This window comes from Leptodactylus fuscus, chromosome 1, assembly GCF_031893055.1.
Source record: "Leptodactylus fuscus isolate aLepFus1 chromosome 1, aLepFus1.hap2, whole genome shotgun sequence".
NCBI lineage: Eukaryota > Metazoa > Chordata > Amphibia > Anura > Leptodactylidae > Leptodactylus > Leptodactylus fuscus.
The window spans coordinates 153,651,383-153,678,541 of record NC_134265.1 but is presented as its reverse complement, the minus strand read 5'-3'; the positions used below and the strand labels follow the sequence as shown (position 1 = coordinate 153,678,541).

The window sequence follows — 27,159 nt, the reverse complement described above, 5'->3', positions numbered from 1 at the left end:
CCCACTTCCTGCTACACTGCACCAAATACTCAGATATGAGGGCCGTCTACTACCAAAGACTCTCTGCCCACATCCCAGACTTCATATCTGCAGACGAGAAGAGGAAACTCTACATCCTACTGGGAGAAGAAGAGGCCACTGTGGAGATCGCTGCCCAATACGTGTCCAGCTGTCACCAAACCAGAGGAAGATGAGACTCCATGGACTGTTATATTTATCCCAATACACCCGCCCCATTATTTTTTACAGCGTTCACTGTGCAACCAAAATGACATGTCCCCTGTATTCTGTGTTTCGTTACGATGCTGGGGATACCAAATTTATATGGTTTTATTTACTTTTTGACCCTTTAAAAAAATCCAAAACTGTTAAAAATTTTTTTTTTTTTTTTTTTTTTTTTAAAGTCATCATATTCCGACAGCCGTAACTTTTTTATACGTCCGTGTACGGGGATGTATAGGGCGTCTTTTTTTGCGGGGTCGGGTGTACTTTTTAGTTCTACCATTTTCGGGAAATGTTATTGCTTTGATCACTTTTTATTCAAATTTTTATCAGAATCAAAACAGTGAAAAAAACGGCAGTTTGGCACTTTTGACCATTTTTCCCGCTACGGCGTTTACCGAACAGGAAAAATATTTGTATAGCTTTGTAGAGCGGGCGATTTCGGACGCGGGGATACCTAACATGTATGTGTTTCACAGTTTTTAACTACTTTTATATGTGTTCTAGGGAAAGGGGGGTGATTTGAATTTTTAATCCTTTTTAATTTGTTTTTATATTTTTTTAACTTTTTTTTAAACTTTTTTTTTTGCATTTATTAGACCTCCTAGGGGTATTGACATGGGTGGGTGGTGTCGCGGATTGTCAGAGTGGTGGGGGTTGGCAAACATGGCTGCTCCAGAGCGTTAAAGAGAGCCTCCTGGAGTATCGTTAAGGTGAGGGGCAAAGTGGTAAAGTATATGTATATGAGATTGTGTGGGGTTAGGGGCTAGGCTGTAGAGGGCAATATGAATTTTGTGGCTTGCTATGGTCCAAAGTATGTGAGATTGCAGAGATGGTGGTGTGACTTTGGGTTTTGTGGGGGTCCTGGCACAAACGTATGTGCGCTATTGTGACGAAAAGTAGCCTATTGCGCAATCAGGTGTATTAACTATGTTTGTGGAAACTTTCAGCCAAATCGGACGAGCGGGTTTTGCGTGATTGAGTAACAAACATTCAAACACACAAACCCACAAACTTTCACAGGATGTATCTATGTTGAGGAATGTGTATTTCCTGTATTCTTATTGATAATCATATACATATACAATGTCTCTCTTGGCCAGTTCTGGCTCCTTCCTATAGACACTCCACTCTACCGTAGCTGCTCCTGTAGTGAGGTGACTAGATTGGAGTTTCTGGCGGCAGCTCCTATTAGCAACTCCATTCTAGTCACTTCAGTACTGAACAGTCTACATTGGAGTTGATTCTAGTAGTTCCTGCCTCCAGCAGCTCCATTCTAGTCACCTCACTAGTGAATTGTCTAGATTGGAGTTGCTCCTGGTAGGTCCTCCCTAGAGTAACTCCATTCTAGCCCGTTCACTAGTGAGGTGACTAGATTGGAGTTGCTGGAGGGAGGACCTACCAGGAGCAACTCCATTCTAGACGCAAGCATTTCTATAGTAATACATCCTGTCTTTATTAATGAGGAGGATTCAGCAGCAGCAGCAGCAGGTGTAGACAGAGCCCTACACTAGTGACCCGGCACCGCCTCCCTGTACACACCAGTCTCCAAACCGCGGATTGATCCTGAATGCGCAGCGCCCTTAGCGTCCCTGTTACCATGGCAGCGAGTACAGAGAGCCGCTTCAGATATGACGCTTGTTCGCTATGCTAGTCGTATGGACGATATTTCATGTAATTTTTCGGTAAATATAACTGTATTTCGCGTTATAGAGGAGAGCAAAGAGAGGAAAGAGACCGGCACTATATTACAGGAGAGAAGACGCGGAGGGACACTAGAGCGCGCGCTGTATAGTCCCTGTACAGTACAGTGAGCGGCTCCAAGCCATGGCCATGTACGTAGTAGACGACTCTTTCAGAGGGGACCTGCTGGAAACTAAAGGCTCCTTGTACCTTCGCTCCAGTCACATGCACTATGATAAGCGCACCAAGGTGTCCGGCTGGTAAGAGAAGTTTGTAATCAGAGAAATAAGAAATAGTCCTGCCCAGCCTTATCGCCATGGAGTCTTTATCTCCAGTGAGTCTTTATCGGTTGTTGGACAATAAGTCTAGGGTCACACAGCCATATTATTCTCAGCAATGTGATTTTGCTGTGACAAGCATGCGTCTACGATTTTGTTAATATATATACTGTAAAATACAAATGAATTTGCTACACAAGTAAACAAATAAAAATATCTGTACAGTATGCAAAGTATGTACAGACAGCAAATCCAGCTGCTGAGTTGCTGTAGCATGTGACCCAATTGCCATCTATGGGAGCCGTGTTGTGCAAAGTCAGACAAAGTTGGGGTTTTTTGCAACAACCCCATAGAAATTAAAAGGGGTTGTCTGGAATAAATTAATACTTTAACAATGATATTCAAATATATATTTATAATTTTTAATTTTTTTTTTATTAGTAATATACTGTATGTAGGTCATGCCTGGTTTAGGCATTAATATACTGAGCAGAATACTGCCATGTGAACAAACGTTAAAGGGGTATTCCCATCACACTTGTTCACCAACCTGCAGGCTCTGTGCTCTCTTCACTTCCTGGATTTCTCGGCACGTTGGTGGGCGGGGTTTCACTTGCTCTGCTATCTGCTATGTTGGCAGTCAGTAATGAGGGATTGGTTGTAAATGAATTACCACAGTATGAAGCTGATGTAGAAGCTGTTGTAGCAGAGCTGGATTTGAGTCAGTTTGTAATACATACAGAGGTACCGGACTCCCCATCTCAGCCAAATTCAATTAAACCGACTGATAAGTGGAAGAGCAGGAGATAAGAGCTCAGAAATACCAGACCTTTCACCTCCCACCTCCCCTATCTGAGGAGCTTATCTGTGGCAGAGACATACACAGCTCAGAGCTGTTCCCAGCACTCAGCCCCTACCTCCCCCCTGAGAGCAGGCAGCTAGTCACTTGGGGACTGAGCAGATAAGCTCAGCATGGGCCCCCCTGGTCATAGAAACGCATGCAAACAATGAAGTGAATAAAGTAAGATAGTGGCCAAACAAAGCAATTTTGATAAAGCAATGTCTTTAGAAAAAGTCTTATATCCAATTAAACTAGCAGTATAGATAGGATCCTTGTTATGGGACAACCCCTTTAAATTAAAACTGGTTGCAAAAAAATGCCACTGAATCCTACAGGTGGAGCCCCTTGGACTCCCCAAGACCAGATCATGTTGTGCAGAGGAGTTGCCATAAGGCCTATCAGCCTGTAGGCTGTTATATCTGGGGCCCTGTTAGGACATGCCAGAAAAGTATAATGCTATTTATTCCATACAGTGAACTCCATTATTTAAAAAAAAAGCCATGCAACAGTGATTATTTTTTTTGTTAAATTGTTACCTCCTCCCCAAAAAAAACAAAACAATGAACAGTAATCAAAAAATCGTGCCAATACAAATTACAGATTTTTACATAACCAACTTAAAAATAAAAAATTCTGGGTGTCTGAACATGATCCCCATTCAATCACGCAAATTGTTGTGGGTTTTTTGTTTTTTCTTAAACAAAACAGCATTTTATTTAGTAAAAATTGAAAAACATAAACCAATATAAACATAAACCAAAATAAACATGATATTGCCAATCGTAATGACCTGCTGAAAACATTTGTAAAGATAATTGCCATTCAGGTTTAGGCCCAGTTCACATCTGCGTTCAGGTTTCCATTCGGGGGTATGCTTGGGGACCCCCCAAACAGAAACCGATACGCATTTAAAAGCGTTTACTTAAAGGAAACCTGCAAACCCCATAGACTATAGTGGGGTCCGTGTGGTTTCCCCACGAAACATGCAGAGAGAAAAGTGCTGCTACTCCCCGAACGGAAACCCAAACGCAGATGTGAACTGGGCCTTAATGCAGAATAAATTTTATTAAAACAAACCTGCCACACACAAAAACACGGAAACTGCTAGAATTGCATGTATCAGATAATGGCCAAAAATAAAGTTACTCTTCATGTACACACACATAGCACATTATCCTGAAAAGTTAAATAAAACAACATGTCCTGGTGCTAGACATAATGTAACTTCTAATCTTTCATGGAGACTAGGAAAGCCTAGACGTGCAGGAGAGCCTGGAATTGCAGCAGCAGCAGCTTAGATCCATCTACTGGCTGTGGTCAGACCTAATCCACATATTATAAGAGAGTTGTAGAGCGTCATAAACAGCCCATGCACTTTAGAGCTGCTAGCTGAATTCCTGACTCCCCAAAAAACACATGGTCAGTGCTTGTGTACTGTACAAGGAGATGGGAGAAAGCTCCTGCAAAACTTCTATGGCAGCGGTCCTTTCCCAGGGAACAACAGAATTAGACAATTGCTATCCAATAGCTCTTGTACCCAAGAGACATTTTTGCTCAGACACCATAGCTTCTTTTATGTTTCATTCATGTGTTGGATAGTTCTACTGGCAAACTCTTTTGTCTTTTAGGTGGACATGTGAAATACTAAGTAGCTAATAGCAGCCATTTTAGTAGCCTGCCAGCTATCCATAGCCCTGCCACAAGGTCACAGATATACACTCCATATACTCCCCTTCTCTGTAAATGTGGCCCCTTCTGAGGTTTGAACATTACACTTATTTATTGCAGTGCCTGATCTTTTCTGAAAAGCTACATCATTTCTAACAAACTTGACATTTCATGGTAGTGACCAGGATCTGTTTTAAAACAAAATTGTATTTATTTACTTATCTATTTTTTTTTTACAAAAATAAGATGAACTTTATCACCTTTGTTTATTTATTTGTGCATAGGCATCAGAGTCGTGAGGCTGATCCTAAAGATTATGATGTGAATGAAGCTCCATTAGGCAAGAAGAATTTGCTTCGCTCTGCTTATAGAAGATTTGGAGATGTTGCCAATGAAGTAAGTGTTATTTATGTACCAGCATGGACATTTTACAATTATTCATTTGATTTTCCCTTATTTGGAGAGCAGTTCCTAGATTTCTGTAGTTACAGTTAAATGGGTGTTTCCATTAGTCTTTCATGGTTGAGATGGAAATAGCCTCAACCACAGTAGTTCTACTTTTTTTATGCAACTCCAATAGAGGTAAATATGGATTACTGAAAAAGCACAGCAAGCTATGCTGTTTCTGTACCCCCTCCCCTAAATTCTGGAAATAGCGTAGCTCAATCTGTTATGCTATTTCTTTTGTAACTCCAATTTACCTCTTTGGGAGTTGTGGAAATGGCATGGAACCTCAGCAGTTTCCATAACTCTCAATTTAGTGGTGTGAGGAATCAGCCTCATATTCCTATATTGGTCAAGCTTAGTGTGGGGATTCGCTCAGGTAGATGCTTGTAGCAGTGCAGGAAACAGGGACACAGACACTGGGTTGCACACAAGTTCACATGCCTTTGCAAAGGCACAAATACAAACAAAACCCTTCTCGGCTGAGAACTGACTTAAACATAGGAATACTTTTCCCTGACTATACAGGAGACTGGCTACCAGTCTCCCACCTTGGCAACAACAACAGGTGGCACAGTACCTGCTCTGTAGGTTTGGAGAGATCAGCTCTGTTAGTGTGGCGCCACTCTGCTAGTCTTCACACTCAGACTGTTATTAGGACCTGATTGGTCAGCTGACCTCCCTCGTGTGAACCTTTACCATACACCCTTTAGGTGCCTGGCTGGAATGTACCTGTCTTCCCAGACCACACCCTTCACTCACTCACATTAGCTAAAATGAGAATATCTCTTTAATTCCTTCCCACACTGACCGCAGGCATTTAAGGGGTTTTCCGAGCCAAAAATGTTTTTTTTTGTTTTAAATATGTTAGTTCTATTAATGGGTTAATGAATGCACCCATATACCTTTAGCTGTGTTTTGAATGACCTCTGGATGTCTCTGGGAGCTCCTGGTATCTCCTGCATTTGTTTATTTGGTTCAGCCTCCTGCTAAGTAACTTCCACACTAACCTCTCTCACCCCCCCCTTCCTCTCTCCTTCCCTCTCATACACCACTTCCCTGTCTCTAGCTGTCCTGCCCTTCCCTACCTACTGAGCCCAACCCCCGACCCATATAATATTCTTTCCCTCCACGCTTCTTATGAGACAGCTCCTCCTTCTTTACCGATTCTGTCTGTGTGTGCTCTTCTCCAAGCACTGCTCTTTTCTCTGCAGCGATGATCCACCTCTACTTTACACGTAGATGCGCAGTAGAGGTGGATTATCAGCACAGCTTACAGAGCAGCACTTGGAGAAGAGCATGCACAGACAGAATTGGTAAAGAAGGAGGAGCCATCTCACAGAAAGAAGCGTGGAGAATAAGTATAATGGGGGGGATGTAACAGTGAAGTTTAGTTTCCAGAAATGGGAAAACAGATCATCACCGGATAATCAGAAAATGTCCCTATATAAGTGATAGACCCTTTTGGGTTCAAGACCCTTAGAGGGTTTAAAAATGAAAGTAAAAAATATATATTTATGTATAAATTAAAAGGTTAAATCACTCCCTTTTCCTTAGATCATATCACACATAAAAATAAGTAAAGTAAAACACACACATTAGGTTTCCCCGTGTCTGAAAATGTCCTGTCTACAAATATATTAAAAAAACTATAAAAAAATTCAAAAGTACTGAACAGTCTTTTTTTGCTGTTTCAATTCCCATAAAAATTTGAATAAAACGTGATCAAAACAATACATTTTCTCCCAAATGTTGTAAATAAATAGTACATCTTTCCCCGAAACAAAGACACTCATGAAGCCCTGTATATGAAAATATGTTTTAAAAATTATCGATGTCAGAATATGATATCGCCAATAATTTTTTTTATTTATTTTTTTTCTCGTTTTTCAGTTTTGGAATTTTTACCGACCCATAAAATATAGGTGACATTTCATATTAGCAGAATATTGAATAGTACCATTACGAAGTACAATTTGTCCTGCAAAAATTAAGCACTATTATGGCTCTGTGAACGGAAAAATAAAAAAAGTAATGGCTTTTGGAAGGAGAGGTGTTAAAAAGGAAAATTGAAAAATGGCTGCTGGAGGGTAGAGTTTAATGTATGAATTATAGCATAAATTGCTAATTCTGTCAGATTGTACCACATACGGTGTTATCTTGATGGAACTATAGTAAATCTCATTGTGAGCCAGTGGGGTTTGTGGTGCTCTGTTGGTATCCATCATAGAAAAGCTACAGCACGGATCTCTATAGTGCCTTCTTTTATCCTAATGTGACCTATTGGCCGCAGAATGTCTCTAGAGTATTTATTCGGAACTCTAACCATTTAATTTCTATTAAAATATAAATAATTATTGTGGATTGTAAATTTGTTATAAAATATATAAAAGCATAGTTGTCTCTGTATAAAAAAAAAAACTGGGTGTGTAATGTCTGGGCCTTTTCAGCTTTCTGCACCACCCTCCACTTGCACACGGCGCAGGAGACATGTTCACTTTGATTTGTTGCTTAGTGTTTTTCGTTGCATTGTGTGAACACTGCTCTATCTCTGTAATTGAATTTCCACCACACCCATCTCCTACACCTTGTTTCCCTCTGTTCATCAAATGGTTAATTCTAGCCTTGCCTGTGCGATTGACAGCCTGTCTTCCAATCAATCCTAAGGCGGGTATTGGGCTTCCTATATACAGGGCATCAGCCCACACAGTCTTGCTGGCTATTGAGACTCTGTTCTTAGACCTTGTCCCTGCTAAGTTCTTTTTTCTTCTAATATTATACTACTGATCTCTGACCCTTGGCTTCCCTTGTGACTACTCTCTTGGATTTTGATTCAGTACTGCGTTGCTTGACTATTACCGGACCCTTGGCTAGCTGACCTCTGTTTGTTGTTGTTTGTCTTGTCTGCTTTCTGTGTTGTCACATGTATAGGAACGGCCCGTTGACCAGTTGTTATTGCTTACAAAAGATCCGGCACGCAGGAAGGGACAGCAGGGGGTTTCAGCTTAGAGAAAAATGTCTATTGTGTCCGTCCCCCCAGGGTTCACCAGCACCTACTGGGGAATTGCTGTTCTAGCAATGTCCTTACACTTTGTGTATTGTGTGTCCAAAATAATGGAGAGGCAGTATTTAAAATTGGGAAAGTACTGAATAATGAATGATATATTCTGAAATGAACATAAGTAGCATTTACAGGGAACTGCAAAATGAAGATAATCACAAAATCCTGTATAAGCTGCCACAATGTAATTAAAAAAAAAAAAAAATCACACTTATACTTGAGTTCAATGTGCCTGAAGTTTGGCTTTATTCTTTCTCATTGACACTAGAGGGTGCACTAATACTACATGCCAAAAAGGTTTACAGGCATCTGTGTCTTTTATCCTGTGCTGCCTTCTCTAGCACAGTCTAAACCTAGTGAAAAATCTGGAGTGTAAAGCAATACATTTCTTCCATTATCAATTAATTTCTAACAAAAATGCAGATATTTTGCTCAATATGAATAATATAATATTTTAATAAGTTTTTATAGCACCAACATATTCCACAGCACATAAAGTGTAACAAAACTGTCGGACAACTTTTGATTTTCTGGGAGTATTTGTGTCATAAATAAATTTTGTAATATTTTTGGATACGTTCTGTGAAATCCTACTTTTTTCACTCTTCCCTTTGTTTCTGTATTTAGAGCTGTTTCTGCCTCTCACCAAATGTTACTGTGTACAGGAGTACCCACTGTGTAACATGTAGAGAAAGTGAGGGGGGGGGGGTCACTTCGAACAGTTACATCTGGGATATTATAATTCAGATAAACTCTCAAAAGACGCTTCTCTTCTTTCATGTGACACTAAGATTGCAGTACTATCAGGATTATTTTCAGAGATATCACTGGTTGAAAACACAGCCGGTAAGGCTATTCTGGTAAGGTGCTTAGGGGGCGTTCACACTACCATCGGTGTCCGACAGCTAGTGTCCGCTGCTAATGTCCGTTCAAAATCTTGTGCGGACATTAGCATCGGACACTAGCTGTGTCCGTGACATTTTGCATTGATTTAAATGGACATCGGGTGCGTTCTTTTACTGTCCATGGGTGTCCTTAACTGTCTGTTCCCAAAGATATCCAACTTTTCAAGCGGACAGCAAAACTCGACATGTAGGTTTTTGCTGTCCGCTTGAAAAGTCGCACCCGATGTCCATTTAAATCAATGCAAAATGTCACGGACACAGCTAGTGTCCGATGTTAATGGCCGCACAAGATTTTGAACGGACATTAGCAGCGGACACTAGCTGTCGGACACCGACTGTAGTGTGATCGCTCCCTTACTGAGCAGGAAAAATAGTTGGGGGGCATTTAGCTAGAGTCAGGATAGGGGGATGTTCACACATAGGAATTTGATGCTGATTTCGAGGTGGAATCTACCTCAAAATCTGCCTCAAATGTGCTAAAATAAGCCTCCTATTTATTTCGATGGGAGCCAGTACCTGATGTTTTTTCTGCTAATTGAATGAAGCAGCAGTCTCTTGACAGCTCCATAGAAGTGAAAAATATTTCAAGGTGACTTTCTAATACCCTGTTCTGGTTGGACCCCCAGTGATCAGATGCTTATCTCCTGTATAGGGGATAAGTGTTGGAATTGGCATGAGCCCTTTTAAGATTGCAGTCTTAAAACAATATTACAGTCCACATATTTACTGTCTAAGGGAATGGACTCATTTTGCTACTGTTAATTCAACATAAAATATTCTTAGATAGTTATGTTCTGCTTTTGGATTCTGGCCATATAGATGGTATACAGGAATATGCCTATGGCACCGTGGTTTCTGTTCTTATTAAATACAGTGGTTTCAGCATCCAGGAAGACAAGACTCGACTGTTGGGTTTCTCGTTCAGGTTTAATTTCCCTTTATGGTACTTTCATTGTCTCATGCATGTATTAGAATTAAAGCCTCAGGCTGATGGCAAGCCTTCCAAACTAAGAACCCAACTCAGGTATTTGCTGAAGAAATAAATGACTGTATCAGGATTAAACTGTCAATGTGAGCGATCACTTATGCTCAGCAGAAAATTACGTCCGCAGCAGATTAAATTGGCTTTGGTACTCAAATCAGCAAGCTTATAAATGATTTTCTGCTTGTCAATGCAGAGTCATCATGTTCATCAATAATAAACTGTGAGAGTAAGGCCTGATGCCAGACAGTGAATCCTACTGATGTATATTCTCTATCATTGTGCAAAACTAACAGTAAAATCACTATACAGTAACTACATTCTGTATAAGCTACTAGAATGATCTTTGTGGATTGACACAACAATGCTTTGTCATGTTTATCCTTCTCTCTAAACATCTGACAAACTCAATTAGACTTTATCTGTATAGAGTTGAGTTTGACATTTTGACATGATTTTCTTTTCTTTTCATATCTACCCACTTTATTATCTATTAAAAGTTTTTGTGAATTGGACATATTGCATGTATGATTTATCCTACTACTTGGTTAAATGGATGTTGTGTAATACTATATTTTTGTGCAGCACCTGGGAATAACTGCAGCCAGGCCCAGACTGGCTGACAAGGCAGTAGATGAACTTCCTGATGGGACCCTAAACCAAGTTGGGCTCCCAGCCCCCCAACCCTCTGCACAGTACTGTTACTTATGACACGTGTATCACAGGTGACACACCAAGACATTTTGACACACATTTTGACACACATTTTGCAGCTGTCGATAATTTTTACTCTGCTAACTCTGTCACTGCATGGAGAGTTAGGTAGTCATTTTTTCCTCCATTGTGGGTTTTTTTATACTGTTTTTTTCCACTGAACAGTTTTTTGATTATATATTAGAAAGTCTTTTGACCATATATGTCAGACAAGTGAGTTCAGAAAGTCCCCTTATGAATGGTGCATTACTGTACCAGGAAACGCGTAGGGACACTTAGGGTCACTTTGGAGGGTCAGTTTGGTATTGCCCTTGTAAGGGCGGGAGCACTTTTGGGCTTTGAGGGAAAGCATTGGAGGGTGAATATAGGATTTTTATTTTCCCTCATGATGCACCCCCACTGTGAATATCCCGTCTACAGATATTGGTAAGACTGTTCCTATTTTCATCTACTATATTACTTATCTTTACACTGGCTGTGGTGACAATTGTAATTCAAGGTATCTCTGTAAGGATCCGTTTTTTTATTAACAAATAAACGTACGTTTTATATGCTGCAACAGTGCTTTTAGTCTGATTTTGTATTTTCTGCTGCATACTGGTGTATCCTTGGACTTTAGGAAGTACACTGCTGCTTGAAATATATGGATCCCAGGATCCCCATTAAAGGCACTAATGGACAAAAAAAAAATGTTTGCCTAGAAAACCCTTTTAAAGAGGCCCTTTCATGCTCCAGGGCACAGGCAGTTCTACCGTAGCTCTTTACAGTCAGAAGGGCGTTCCTGACAGTCAGTCAGGAACGTTCTTCTTCAAAGCAGTGCCTATAGCGCTGTACAGTGTGAGCGGGGATGAACGCCCCCTCCCCGCCTGATAATACTCATCTATGGACGAGCACTGTGAGCAGAGGGAGGGGCTGTCCTCCCCGCTCACACTGTACAGCGCTATAGGCGCTGCTGGGCAGAAGGGCGTACCTGACTGACTGTCAGGAACGCCTTTCTGACTGTAAAGAGCTACGGTACCGCTAGCTCTTCACCCGGGGCACAGATTGGGAAAGCTGACAGTGCTCTGAATTCAGCACACTCTCTGCTTTCCAGCAGTATATAGAACTGCCTGTGCCCAAATCGGTGAAAGGTCCTCTTTAAACAGTAAGCAATAACAGGACAGTAATAAGTTACATTGTTTTGGTGCTATGGAATGCTAAGAGTGTCAAAGTAAGAGAGGTACAAAAGTGTCCCTGGAATTACATTTATATCATTGCCTACTTAACCGAATTATACTTCCGTTTCAACTTGAGGAGCGGGTGAATTCGCAATCTATACATTTCATCAAAGTAGTTCTTTTATTTTTTCAAATTTAGAAGTAATAATAAGGCCACTCTTACATTTACATATATAGGCCAGTACTTTGAATCGTGTAAGTAATTCAGTGGTTAGCACTGTTGCCTTGCAGCGCTGGAGCCTGGGATTGAATCCTGCCAAGGACAACATCTTCACAGAGATTGTATGTTCTCCCTGTGTTTGTGTGGGTTGACTCTGGGTACTCCTGTTTCTTACCATGCTCCATAGACCTACTAATATGGAATGTAGATTGTGAGCCTTACTTGGGACAGTGACTGACAATATCTGTAAAGTGTTGTGGAATATGTTGGTGCTATATAAGTAAGGAAAATAACTAAATAAACCAAAAATGGAAATATGTTGGATCATCTCTAGATTTTGTTTTATAAACACTAAATAAAAATAATAAGCAAACTCTTATCATGTGAAAGTGCCCAAAAGTACAAATAAACATAAAAAGACCTCACCTAGCATGCATTTGTTGTAATATCTATTTTTTTTTTTTTTTAATTCATTTTTAAGCACTGGAATACTACAACTGGACATCAGCTGTCACAGATTCATCTTAAAGGTGACTTTGAAGTCAGAGAAGTTTGCAAACAAATGGTCAATGAGGACAACCTTGATACTCTGAATCTTAAAAGGTAACTTTCTCTACACTTTACTGCAGTGGTTCCCCACTGCTTTTTCTTCCCTCACACACACCATTGGCACCTTCATGTTCTCCACTACACACAGCCCTGCTACCTCCACACACACACAAACACAGCTTTGCTACCTCCAACTTTTCCTTTAACCACTTCAGTACAGGGCCAATTTGTGGTCCAGGACCAGACACATTTTAGGTTTATTTTGTACTAGCTGTTACCCGCGACTTCGTCTGCGGTGATTGTAGAAGTGGGTATATACAGGCGCGGGTAAGGTTTTCGTAGTGTGTATATGGTATGGGATATGAAATGTAACTTTGTATCTTGTTGTTGCTGTAATTCAGAAAATACGTGAGACTTTTGTGTTGAAGTTAATTTGTATTAGAGCTGCTATATATACGGTGTTGTGAGAAACTGTACATAGTGACTTTGGGACAGAATTATTTGAAGTTAACCCTTTCCCGCCAATGGCATTTTTTGATTTTCGTTTTTGACTCCCCTCCTTCTAAACCCCATAACTTTTTTATTTCTCCGCTCCCAGAGCCATATGAGGTCTTATTTTTTCCTGGGACAAATTTTTCTTCATGATGCCACCATTATTTATTCTATATAATGTACTGGGAAGCAGGGAAAAAATTCTGAATGGGGTGGATTTGAAGAAAAAATGCAGTTCTGCGACTTTCTTACGGGCTTTGGTTAAACGGCATTCACTGTGCAACCAAAATGACATGTCCCCTGTATTCTGTGTTTCGTTACGACTCTGGGGATACCAAATTTATATGGTTTTATTTACATTTTGCCCCTTAAAAAAATCCCAAACTGTGTTAAAAAATTATTTTTTGAAAAGTCGCCATATTCTGACAGCCGTAACTTTTTTATACGTGCGTGTACGGGGATGTATAGGGCATCTTTTTTTGCGGGACCGGGTGTACTTTTTAGTTCTACCATTTTGGGGAATTGCTATTGCTTTGATCACTTTTTATTCAATTTTTTATCAGAATCAAAACAGTGAAAAAATGGCGGTTTGGCACTTTTGACCATTTTTCCCGCTATGGCTTTTACCAAACAGGAAAAATATTTGTATATCTTTGTAGAGCGGGCGATTTCGGACGTGGGGATACCTAATGTGTATGTGTTTCACAGTATTTAACTACTTTTATATGTGTTCTAGGGAAAGGGGGGTGATTTGAATTTTTAATCCTTTTTATTTATTTTTTTTATATTTTTTTTACTTTTTTTAAAACTTTTTTTTTTGCATTTATTAGACCGCCTAGGGGTAGTGACATGGGTGGGCGTTGTCGCGGATTGTCAGAGTGGTGGGGGTCAGCAAACATGGCTGCTCCGGAGCGTTAAAGAGAACCTCCTGGAGTATCGTTAAGGTGAGGGGCAAAGTGGTAAAGTATATGTATATGTGATTGTGTGGGGTTAGGGGCTAGGCTGTAGAGGGCAATATGCATTTTGTGGCTTGCTATGGTCCAAAGTGTGTGAGATTGCAGAGATGGTGGTGTGAGTTTGGGTTTTGTGGGGTCCTGGGAAAAATGTATGTGTGCTATTGTGACGAAAAGTAGCTTATTGTTTAATCGGGTGTATTAACTATGTTTGTGGAAAATTTCAGCCAAATCAGTGGAGCGGTTTTTCCGTGATTGAGGAACAAACATCCGAACATGCAAACATCCAAACACACAAACCCACAAACTCACAAACTTTCACATTTATAATATTAATAGGATGTGCGGTTTTGGGGGCTGTAACATTTTTTCCTGTATGTCTCAGTCAACTAATTTTTGCGTCTTTTTTCAGGGACACATAGGGCTTTATTTTTATGTTGTTTTTATTTTCAAATGTGTTTATTTTTTTTTTTATATCCGGGAAAATATAAACATAATAGGAGGGAAATTGTGTTTGGTTTTCAATTTATTGTTATTATTTTTTTTATTTAATAACACTCATTGTCACTGAAAAACTTTATAATATAGTTTTTCCTCTCCGTTACGGTAATTTTTATTTTGTGTGGTGTCGTCGGGGATGGGGCTATAACCTTTAATAACGGCATTTTATTAGCGTATTATTAAAAAAAAATTATTATTACTTTATTTACATTTTTTTAAAAACTTTTTTATTATATTTTTATTTTATTTTTTTTCAGATTGTGTCCCCATAAGGTGATAAGAGACCTTTGGGGACATCTGATCACTTATTTTTTTGTACTGGAGGCTGATTTCTCCTATAACTGTGGCTGCTACATTTAACCCCGGATGCAGGAGAAATACAGCCTCCTACGCACTGTATACACAGCTTACTGAGCTGATCTGAGTCCTGTAGGACCCAGCAGCTCTTGCAAGACGCTGCTCCCGGCGGATCACGTGACCCCCGGGTCAGAGGGTGGCTGAATTATGGCTGCGCCCATAGCCGTGTATACAGTGCTCATTGACCGCTGTATACACAGCGATCGAGAAGGCAGGGGAGGTAATAAATCTTCCCTGCCATCTCTCTGGGAGCTCTGGCTGAAGTTACAGCTGGCTCCCAGCTTCAGTCGTTGCACGATCTCTGTGCAGCTACTGTGTTCTGACTGGACATACAGGTACGTCCTGTCAGAACTAGGCAACAACTATCCGGACGTATAAAGTCTACGGGCGGTCCAGAAGTGGTTAAAGATGTTGTCCTGGAAAAATTTAATTTTTTTTTAATTAGGCTGGGGAAGATGACAAAAAAACACACATACTCAACTCTACCAGGTGCTCTGGTTTCTGCTGCTCCATTGTTTTCTTCCAGGCAAAAGTCCCCATTGCATGTGACCCCTGAGGCCAATCAGTGGCCTCAGGAAAGGGACACAGGACGTCACTGTGCTTCGGGAACTTCCAGCAAAACAGACAGCAGGGCAGCAGGACTGGACCACGTTGTTAGTTCAGATATGTTGTGTTTCTTTGGGGTTTTTTTTCACCTTCACTGGCCTAATATGAAATTTTTTTTATCCTGGACAACCTTTTTAATGTTTCCTGCCTACATACAGCCTGCTTCCCTCACCCTTCGCCCATCTGGTAGCCCTGCACAGCATCTATCATACATAGAGCAAGTATACGGAAAGGCTGATCACATGACTGGCAAATCAGGAGAGGTCCTATTGTAGTGTCTGCAGTTAGTATTGGTGGCAGTTTGCAGTCGTGTCCACATTGCAAATTAGTGTTAGTATTTCTAATACTAGAATAGAAATAGGATGATACTAATACTAGGATAGAAATACTAATTTGGCAATTAAATCCACATTATGATTAAATAGACTTTTTAACTGAGTCATGCATGATGTTAAGGATGCTGCCCTCTAGAGGGCGGCGTACAGAGTGCACTGTTCTCCTAATTACATCCTGGAGAATAGATTTGCATATTTTTTACCCAGAATCCCTAGCGGAGCAGGAATGACTTGTAAGTCTCCGTACTGCCTATGTAGGCAAACACTCTCCCTGATGTGTACGATTGTCCCCTGACCCTGGTCTATAGTCTCTCACTCTGCCAAATCAGTATCCCTACGCTATGCTGAGGATGGCCCAATAGGCCGACACAGCGCTGTCCATAGCTGGGAATCTGTTCCTTTTGGGATAGAAATACTAATTTGGCAATTAAATCCGCATCATGATTAAATGGACTTTTTAACTGAGTTATGCATAATGTTAAGGAGGCTGCCCTCTAGAGGCTGGCGTATAGAGTGCACTGTTCTCCTAATTACATCCTGGAAAATAGATTTGCATATTTTTTACCCACATTTCCTTTATGAATTAGCTGCTCAGATTTCTTCAATTGAATACCTGCTTGGATGAATTTACTTGCTGGAATTTCATAGCTTTTTTTTTTTCACATGAGCCTTCTGCTGGTTTAAATTAATGGGCACAATCAGGAACTCGCAGTTGAGATTCATTAAAGCCAATTGCAGCTTTGGCAGGGTTTGTGAGAAGTTTTGTGTGGGGAGAATGTGGCATATACTGTATTAGTGGGTATATAAGTATATACTTAGCAGGTTTAAAATAAGAGCTGCGTAAACGTAGCTCTATAGTTTAAATAATTGATTATAGTTAAGATAAGCAAACCTCTCAAGATTCGGTTTGAGTTCAACAAGTTCATTGTCAACCACAACTTAAATGGACTTAAAACCTAGATTCCTGGCAGTGTTATGTACTATCTATTATATTTTTCCAATTTCTAGCTCTAAGTCAAACACACATGAAGTTATGTCAAAGTGAAAGTGACATGTAAGTCTATGGAAAAACATATGGTAAGCAGTGGATACAAACTCAGTCCTGTCACTCATTTGTACCTATTTTAACATTTAAATGTGCTCCATCAGCAAAATTTTGCTGTATGAGCCCCACATATGCGTGAATAGCCCTTAAAAAGGCTATTCAGGCACCGCTAATCTTATTTTAAACCCCCGTCCCGTTTTAAAATAAAACTATAAAAACATATATGTAAATCATAGCTGAACATGCATGGTGGGCGGTTGTGCACAATCCGGCGTCATCTTCTGGCACGCCTACCTCTTCTATCTTCTTGCAGAGACGTCCGCTGGTCCTGGCTCTTCCACGCCTTCAGCGTCCTCTTCTTCCAGCATGATGGCTTCAAATCCTGTGCCTGCGTAGTAGTGCTTCCCTCCGGAAGAGCCAGGACCAGCGGGCATCACTGCAAGAAGAAAGAAGAGGTAAGCGTGCCAGAAGGTGACGTCAGATCGTGCACGACCGCCCACCGTGCACGTTCAGGTATGATTTACATATATGTTTTTGTAGTTTTATTTTAAAACGGGACGGGGGTTTAAAATAAGATTAGCGGTGCCTGAATAGCCTTTTTAAAGGCTATTCATGCATATGTGGGGCTCATACAGCAACATTTTGCTGATAGAGGCCCTTTAAAATGCTCAAAAAATTACTGTTTTTGGAGAAAGGTGCTTGCCTGTGTTTGTTTCATACACACATGGAGGTATAATGGAAAAAATAATGGTTTTATACAAAAATTAGCCCGCTTGATGTCCTGTAAGTGCTACGTGTTTGATTTTACTAAATTATGGCTGTGAGCCAAGTTGAAAAGTGATGACATTTTTTTTAAAAAGCCACAAATTATCCGTTTATGGGAAAAGGTGTAAAATTAAACATCAGCAATACAGTAAATGGAACAAGATACAGGGAGATGGTAGCACCTCTATTTAGAGGTATCAGATTTTTAATTGGGTGACCGTTCTCTGTGACAGTTTAATGTTCGTTGCTGTCATCCTACGAGGGAAGACAGCAACGGACTAGTAACAGTAGTGTGAACTCCCCCGGATTGGTGTACAAACATGTAAATTATACTAATCTCACCAATGCAACACATCATCAGGTCCCTGACTGGTCTATTCTTTCTGATCCTTCTGAAAACATTGTTGACACCTCTCAATCAGCCACTGCTCCGGCCACTGATTTGGCTGAATGGTCATGTTCTGTTTGTCAAGAGGGACAAGAAAGCAGAGACCATTAGATTGGGGATCCAGTAAAGCATGTCCTACACATGTTGTCAGTGGTGGATCCTCTTCTATTTTCCTTCACTTTATAATCTAAGTTTTACTACTGAAATCCTGTCTGTGATAATAAGGTGGATTAGCCTTTAAAACATTTAGACACGTCCTGGTAACATTTATAAAACACTGTAAAATGTTATGTCACAGAAAATGTTTACTTTTACGTCTACCTTTTCACCCCCAGGCCCCAGTTGACCATGAAGGGGTGGAATAAACAATGGCTGGCTGTAGCCTTTGTGCCCATAGACAGCAGGGTGGTGGGGGTTTCCCAGTTACATCTGCTTCTGTACATGCACTTGGGCAATAGCCCAGTGACATATGGTGCCTGCTCAAACAATTACACAATCTGTGACATCCTGGGAAGCAGTCATGTACATAAATCATGTGACTGCCACCATGTTGATTCCTATGGAACACCATAGATTACAACATTTTACCAGAAAGTGTCCACTTTAATTGGTTTTAGTTTTGAGTTATGCAGTCCCTATAGGTATCGTAATACTCGTCCATAGCTGACACCAGGTTAAACATGTAATGTCTGTATCCTTGTAGGCAGAATGGACTTCCAAAAAGTGGATTTGGAGCTGTATTGCCAATGCATAGTAAAGATCATAACAAAATGTAAGTTTTGAAATCTGTTATTAAAGATTACATCATCATTTGAAGTTGCTTTTCTTACAGTTCCTCATATTCTTTTCTTTAACAAACATTATCTGTCTTTAAATGAAATTATAGTAAGATTACAGTAAGTAAGATGATAGTAAGATGATAATCTGATCTCAGTATTGTTGCAGTAATTCATTGGCTACTTGCAATCTTTTATTGTTTATGGCTTATTCTAAAGCACATGGTTTTGTACTTTTGTCATGTGGATGGTAATAAGCAGTAAAGAGTATATTGTTAACAGTGTTATGCTGTGTTGACATCCGTAACAGGACCAGAAGACTGATAGTAACAAATCCTAAAAATGACATACACAAACAGATCCCAAAGGAACCCATTGACCAAGCTGAGACTTTGACGCACAACTGAAAACCACAGTTTTACTCACAGAAATGCAATAGGTGCCATGTCATGACTGCTACAGTTGTCTGCATCCTATAACGGCTAGTGAAGTAGGTTGTTTATGGTTGCTGATGAGTTTTTTATTGTATAGGTTCATGCTATCAAAATATTCTATTACCATATATACTCGAGTATAAGCCAAGTTTTTCAGCACAGTTTTTGTGCTGAAAAAGTCCGCCTCGGCTTATATTCGGGTCATTACTGTAATACCGTACTTACAGACCCGTCATACAGACACGGGGGCTGGTGCCGGGCCGCAGCATCGCCCCACGCTCCTGGCAGAAGTACCGGGGCCTTCTAGCAGAAGTACCGTAAGTACTTCTGTAGTTTGAAATGAACAGCATCGCCATGGCGATGCTGCGGGCCCGGCACCCGCCCCGGTGTCTGGATGCCGGATCTGTAACTACGGTAGCTGTAGTCTGTAGCTATAATGGCGACCGCTCTGCTCCAGAGCGGTTGCCATTAGAATCGGCACCTCCACTGTAACTCTTACAGTGGTAATGGCGGAGTTACAGTGGAGATGCCCTCCGCTGAGGGGAAGCGGAAGACACGCCGCCATGCCACTGGAGAGAGGAGAGAGCGGATGCGACCGCTCTCTCAAATGCGGCCCTGAAGCGTGAGGGAGATCCCCGGCCGCCGGAGCTGAAGGGGGATCCCCGGCAGGAGCGCGTACCTGAAGGAAGACCTCGGCTGTCGGATCTGAAGGGGAACTGTGGCCGGCAGAAGTGCTGAGGGGAAATCCAGGCAGCCGAGTCTGCTGGGGATTCCCCTCAGCGCTTTTGCCGGTGGCCGGCCACAGTTACCCTTCAGGTTCGGTGGCCGAGGTCTTCCTTCAGGTCCGCGTTCCTGCTGGGGATCCCCCTTCAGCTCCGGCGTCCGGGGATCTCCCTCAGTGCCTCTGTAAAAGGCTCCCCGGCTGCAGTGCTTTTCTTTTGCAGTCTGCTCTATGCAGCCTACAAAAGAAATGACGATTTTTGCAATGTATTGCAATACATTAGCATTGTAATGCATTGCATTAGTGACCAGACCCCCTGGGATTCAAGACCCCTAGGGTGTCTAATAAATGCAAAAAAAAAAATTTCAAAAAAGTAAAAAATAGAAAAATAAAGTATAAAAAATTCAAATCCCCCCCCCCTTTCCCTAGAACACATATAAAACGAATACTGTGAAACACATACACGCTAAGTATGCCTGTGTCTGAAAACACCCGCTCTACCAATCTATAAAAATATTTTTCCTGTACGGTAAACGCCGTAGCTGGAAAAAAAAGTTGTCTAACTGCCCCTTCCATGAGACTGGTTTTTTTCCCCCACTTGGAATTCAGTCTGACTATAGCCAGGCTAAATATAGGGTATCTGCAGTGCTCCTATTCCGTTGGAAAGGGGTTAATAGGAGCACTGCAGATACCCTATATTCAGCCTGTCTGAACTCCAAGTGGGGGGGAAAAAAACTCAGTCCTCAAGCTCAGGGAAGGGGCAGACCAGACAACCAAAACACCCCCTCCCCTTCCCCAGCACCCAGGAACTACTGCACCCAAACCATTTTAATTTTTGAAATTTTCCAGTAGCTGCTGCATTTCCCCCCTCGGCTTATACTCGAGCCAATAAGTTTTCCCAGTTTTTTGTGGTAAAATTAGGGGAGTCGGCTTGTATTCGAGTCGGCTTATACTCGAGTATATACGGTAATATATTACCGTAACTTGATATTTTTTGGCATATAACAATAGCATGAAAATCTTTTGAAATAATTATCATTTTAATTATAATTAATGCTTAATTTCATTAAAACAAACAAAAAAACCTCATGATAAGCATTAAAATTAATTAATGCAGAGTTTCCTATAAAAAGTTACAGGCAAGACAGATTAATTCTCAATTACAAGTCATAGAAACGTTTTTTTTTTTTTTAACTAATTTTTGAGATTTTACAGAATATAAAGACAATGAAACATAATGGACTTTTGTATGCAAAAAGATCAAAGATAGAAAGAAAAAAGACGGAAAACTCTGGAAGAACAGTTGTCATAGAACAGTAAAGGAGAAGGGGGGGGGGGGGAGAACTATCAGATACAACAAGCATTCCATGGATCCCATATGGATTGAAACGCCTCCACTGTATTGTTCAGTGTAGCAGTCAAGTTCTCCAAGCTGCAGATATCTTTCATGCGAACCAGTCATATATAGAGATGAGCGAGTACTATTCGAATATCCCGTTTGAATGAATGGACGCAGGGGGTTAAGCGGCCGACCGCCGGCAAAGTCTGCGTGCTGGCCGCTTCCATTTATTCCTATGGGTGCGTGCTATTCGAAACTGCCGTTTCAAATAGTACTCACTCATCTGTAGTCATATATATCTTTTTAATATCTGCAAATAAAAAATATTTATAAATGTCCACAGCATATGTGACTAAGGATAAGCATTAAATCAGAACACTGCATTGTATCAAAATAATAATACAAATATCGACTTGTGGATATCCTGTATTACAGAAATTGACAATCTATTAAACAAGATAATCCCATCCAGGTGAACTGGATATAAATAAGGAAGGGATTGTATGTAAAGGAAGAAATAACATGGCATTAAAATATTATAGAGAAAAACTTTAAACTTTTGTCCCTCCAAGGAGATTGTCCCATCAGTATCCTAATCCTGCTAAAATGGAAATACAAAAGCAATGTAGACCCTTACTCTAGCCTTATACGCTGCATAAAGAGTAGTATATCCCAGATTCTATACACCCAATTTCTTCTCACTTAAAGCATATGATTTCCAGAAAAATCATGATATAATTTTGTACCAGATGATCTCATTTTCAATCTACCTTTCTTTTAGGCATTTGGATACAACTTATGGTGTTGACTATGTGGCCCCTTTTCAGTATTCGACACCACCTGTAAGTACCATTGTTTTTTCATTAGGTATTTATATGCTGAGATGGTTAAACAAATTCAAAGACACGGTTCTCTACAAATTGTAGATTATGGTCACTTCACTTTAACTCTGTCAATATTTGGTCAGTAGTGTGAATCAGTATGGAAAGATTTGTTTTAGATCCAGTCTTGGCCTGAGCTTACTACTACTGATGCAAATGGTGATCAGCTATAAATACTGCTACCATAGTGTTTAAAGTACAGTTCAGTGTATACAGTTTGTAGTAGACCTCAGGGTATGTACACATGAGACATAAATGCAGATTTTCCACCGTGGAATTACAGGCAGAAAATTTCAGGATTTACAATAGCAGCAAAATTGAAGAAATTTTAACAAAATCTGCGCTGGAAATTGACCTGTTATTAATAATGGATCTGTGTTTTGTCAATTTAGGATGCATTTCTCCATTTGAAATCTGCGATATTATGCATGAAATCTGCATCAAAAACTGAACAATTTGGTGTAGTTTTTGCTGGTGCCAGTCATAGCTAAAAAAAAAAAAAAGAAAAATATGCCGCATATATGTCCTGTGAGTAAAGGTCCACGCAGGATATAGTTAGGGTTATCTGCAGCAATTTCACCGGTAGAAAATCTGCTATGATATACAGTAGCAGTAGAGTGGATTCAATAAAATCTCATCCACACACTAACATTGAACAAAAGGCAAATTGACATGTGCTACGTGTTTATGCCGTGGGCTTTCATTGTGGCTTTCTACTTTTGCAGTGCATAGGTTAAAAGAAATTGTCTGTTTCAGAAGGAATGGACTTACAAAACCCACCCCAATTTGGGCAGTTTTTATGGGATTAAGAAAACTCAGTTGTTGATAGAACATTAGCAGTGTAGTTGTCCAGTGTAAACTTAGCCTAAGTGTCCCATGTTTTTGAGTATTAGAAACTGATAAGGAATAAATGGAGTAGCACATTGGACAAATGAAGAATAAACTGCAACAAGATGCAACTGAGAAAAGCACGTGCTTAATACTAATGTTACATGAAACTAGATGAGAGGAATATGCAAATCTGTCTCCCAAGATGTAAACAGGGAGACAGCGCCTCTGTTATGCTGCCCTCTATAGGGCACTGTCTCTCTATTTACATATTGGGAGACAGATTTGCATAGTCCTCCCTTGTTCCCTTGCAGTGGAGCGACTATGGCTGTATAAGTCTCCACACACCTAATAGGTGGTTTCTCCTTAAGGAGGAACATTATCCCCATAACATGAAACTAGATGATTATTCATATTTATTTCCTAGCAACTTCTAGGCAAATATCATCTTTTCAGAACACAGCACAATTTGTATATGTATTATGTTCACTTACAAGATTTGATTTGGCACGCTGTCTGGACCACAGAGACTGTCGGGCTCAGATTTCATATTTCGCTCTTTAGACAAGCTACTATAAATAATCTCTAACAAAATATTTTTCGGAGCACTCCATGTTGTCTGGGTAAGTATTCGGTTTTTAAGCTTTACCGCGTATTCTAGATACAATTAGTTACTTCCTGTCGAAAGGTTAGGGGGTAATTTGCTGATGGGTTTCTGTCCCACCACTGAAACCCCCACAGATCTCAAGAACCGGGGTGTATTGTACCCCAGTTATGACCAGGGCGTGCTGCTTCTTTCAATTGAATGATGACCGCTGGAGATAGCCGACTAAGCATTGGGCTATCTCCAGCAGTCCCCATTTAATTGAATGGAGTCCTGAATGTCTATACTCCAAGTTATGTGTTCCAATGCTGTATTTGCCTTGTGGTGGCTAAATATGATCTGATCTGTTACCAAGCCAAGAGTCTCTAGTTAAATAGCCTAGTAACTTTTATAGAAAGTCAATGAGATGGCATTCATTTCTCTTAGTACTTGAAGCTGTGGTTTTACTGAAAACCTTAATCTGTGAAGTTCACTTTAACTTATATGCTAAATTAGAAACATTCCTTAATTCAGGCTTTCTGCCATCTACACGTGGACACATTTTGCCAAATATGCCATTTTCTCTCCCCGATGTCATGTGATTTGTTAGTGGGGAAACCTCTAAGCACATGTCTTAAATTTGGTGTTATTGCTCTCACGCTCTCTTATACTGGTCACTGGAATTTCAAAATTGCACCTCATGACAAAGAACTCTTAGGGTCTGAATAATGGGATGGCCTAGGCTATAAGAAGAGTGCCAACCGCCGGAAACTGAGCTGCAGCATTTTATAGCATTTTAACAAGACAGGTTCCACTTGAAACAGGCCTCGCTATGATCGACCAAAGAAGTTGAGTGCCCGTGTTCAGTGTCATATCCAGAGGTTGTCCTTGCGAAATAGAAGTATGAGTGCTGCCAATATTGCTGCAGAGGTTATAGGGGTGGAGAGTCAGCCTGCCAGTGCTCAGACAATACGCCACACACCACATGAAATTGGTCTGCATGGCTTTCATCTCAGAAGGAGGCCTCTTCTAAAGATGATTCACAAGAAAGCCTTCAACAAGTTTGCTGAAAACAAGCAGACTATTGACATGAATTGCTGGAACCATGTGATGTGGTCTGATGAGACCAAGATAAAGTTATGTCATTCAGATGGTGTCAATCTTGTTTAGCAGCAAACAGGTAAAGATTACAGACAAGTTTGTCTTTCCTACATTCAAGCATGGTGGTGGAAGTGACAAGGTTTAGGGCTGCATGAGTGAGGGGTGCTGCTGGCTGTGGGGAACTACAGTTTATTGAGAGAACCTTGAATGCCAACATATACTGTGACATAATGAAGCAGAACATGATCCCCTTCCCCTTTGTAAACTGGGTCACAGGGCAGTATTCCAACATTATAACGACCCCAAACACACATCCAAGACGATCACTGCCTTGTTAAAGAAACTGAGAGTAAAAGTTTCTGGCCAAGAAAGTCTTCAGACCTAAACACTATTGAGCATCTGTGGGGCATCCTCAAATAGAAGGCGAAGGAACGCAAGATCTATAACATCGACCAGCTCTGTGATCTTGTCATGGACGAGTGGAAGAGGACTCAGTGTCAACCTGTGATGCTTTAGAGAACTCCATGCCCTAGAGGGTTAATTCAGTGCTGGAAAATAATGGTGGCTACACAAAGTAATGACACTTGTGGTACAATTTGTGGCCAGAGATTTAGACATTACTGGCTGGGAATTGAGTAATTTTCATGATTCAACAAATTTACAGTTTCTGCAAGCTGTACACTGGCTACTTCAAATTGCATCAAAGTGTCATATCTTCAGTGTTGTCCCAGGAAAATATATAATGATATAATTGCAAAAAATGTGAGGGTGCACTCTCTCTTGTGAGACATTGTAACTGTTATAACTCATTTATAAGGGCTTGCTACTTTGGGGTTACTCAGTTGGGACTTTTTCTCACCAGGGGGTAACACAGCCTAACAGAGGACAATTACGTGAACAACAGGCCTGTAAATATATCAAAACCCACATACTGTTTCAGCTATGGGATGCAGCTTCACACAAACATATCTGAAGAGTTGAGTAGGGACAAACACCAGTGCTACCACTCATCCACCGTTACAAGTCAGCATCTTGTCTCTGCACATCTCTTCAGCTCTGTCTATGTGAGCAGCGATTCCCAACTAACTGGGGTACTGTGACACTCTAGTCAGAAGACGGCTGTATGTCTTGATTCAACTCTCTCTAATTTCTTAGGACACAGATAGAGGTGCCTTAGGGAAAATAAGTTAATAGCTAATTAAAGGCATTTAGAAATTTCTTTATAATGACATTATATTTATGTTATTCCCATTCCTGAAGACCCCTTTAATAGTTCTTCTTTAAAGTATGCATGCTATTTCAGTATTTTATAGTATATTATATAGATAGACCATTAAAGTTTGAATTTCTTCATATACGTATTCTTTGCAACATCAATGAATTCTCATACAAGAGAAGATAAACTAAAAAGTTTTTGAAAATGGATGAAAATTGCTTTTATTATGAAAGGCTCTTGTAGAGTTCAGATTCTAGAGCACTTCCTCCGATCAAAATGGGACTAATATAATCACTTAGCAGAACACCCAAGCGCATAATGGTAGACAGGTAATGTCAGTGGAGAGTCTGGAACAACAAGTTTCAAAGGGGTTTTTCCATCTCCGTGTTCCAGCAGTCGGCCTACAGTCTCTTCTTCTGACTTCCTGTATTTCTTCCCCACCCTCCTCCCAGCTTGCTGAAGCAACCTGAGAAGTCTCATAACACTTATGCAGATCAGATAATATGCAGATGCTTGTACAGAACAAACTCAGTCTGTGTATTTACATAGATAGATAACAGACTGGGATTTATTAGCAAACTGCAATTAGCTGAACCAATTGTCCTGCCTGCAAGATCAGTGAGTGAGTGACGTCACTTGTCCTATAGGTCCATGGTTATAGCAACGCTGTGTAAACATTGAGAGGAATAAATCTACATAGCAGGCAAACAAAGCAGCATTTCGAAAGCAATATATTTAGCAAAATTTATATAAACTATCAGTATAGATAGGGACAACCCCTTTAATCTCTCAACATGGATCCTTCTGTAACTTTGCCTCCTGAACATTATAAGAATATATAATACTAATATTTTCTTAAATATAACTATGCTGACTTTAAATTATGTTTCTGTATTTCACAACAGACTATACACAAAACTCCAGACTATTCTTCTGCCTTCAAGAAATGCCATTCCCAGTTTACAGACACAGCAGACTACAGGAGGCATGGAAGAAACACCTGGCAAGATGAAAGTGGCCTATATGCCAATAGAGAAGTGAAACAAAAGGTGTTTGAAGCAACCTGCCCCATCACACCACATCTGTGAAGATAAAATATATTCAGATATAATTA

The 27,159-nt window shown here is 40.4% G+C and overlaps 1 protein-coding gene across 1 annotated transcript; it reads left to right on the top strand.

Annotated features, from left to right (window-relative positions):
• Positions 1 to 2,049: 2,049 nt before the first annotated feature.
• Positions 2,050 to 27,143, top strand: CFAP95 (cilia and flagella associated protein 95). Its single transcript, XM_075263564.1, has 6 exons — positions 2,050 to 2,165; positions 4,977 to 5,088; positions 12,657 to 12,778; positions 18,870 to 18,938; positions 22,218 to 22,278; positions 26,951 to 27,143. The coding sequence occupies exons 1-6, from the start codon at positions 2,050 to 2,052 to the stop codon at positions 27,131 to 27,133; spliced, it is 663 nt and encodes a 220-aa protein (XP_075119665.1). The 3' UTR covers positions 27,134 to 27,143.
• Positions 27,144 to 27,159: the final 16 nt, after the last annotated feature.

Coding starts and splice junctions, on each gene's coding strand:
- CFAP95 (XM_075263564.1), top strand. CDS start 2,050: ATGGCCATGTACGTAGTAGACGACTCTTTCAGAGGGGACCTGCTGGAA. Junction 2,166..4,976: donor CGCACCAAGGTGTCCGGCTG/GTAAGAGAAGTT, acceptor ATTTGTGCATAG/GCATCAGAGTCGTGAGGCTG. Junction 22,279..26,950: donor TTCAGTATTCGACACCACCT/GTAAGTACCATT, acceptor ATTTCACAACAG/ACTATACACAAAACTCCAGA.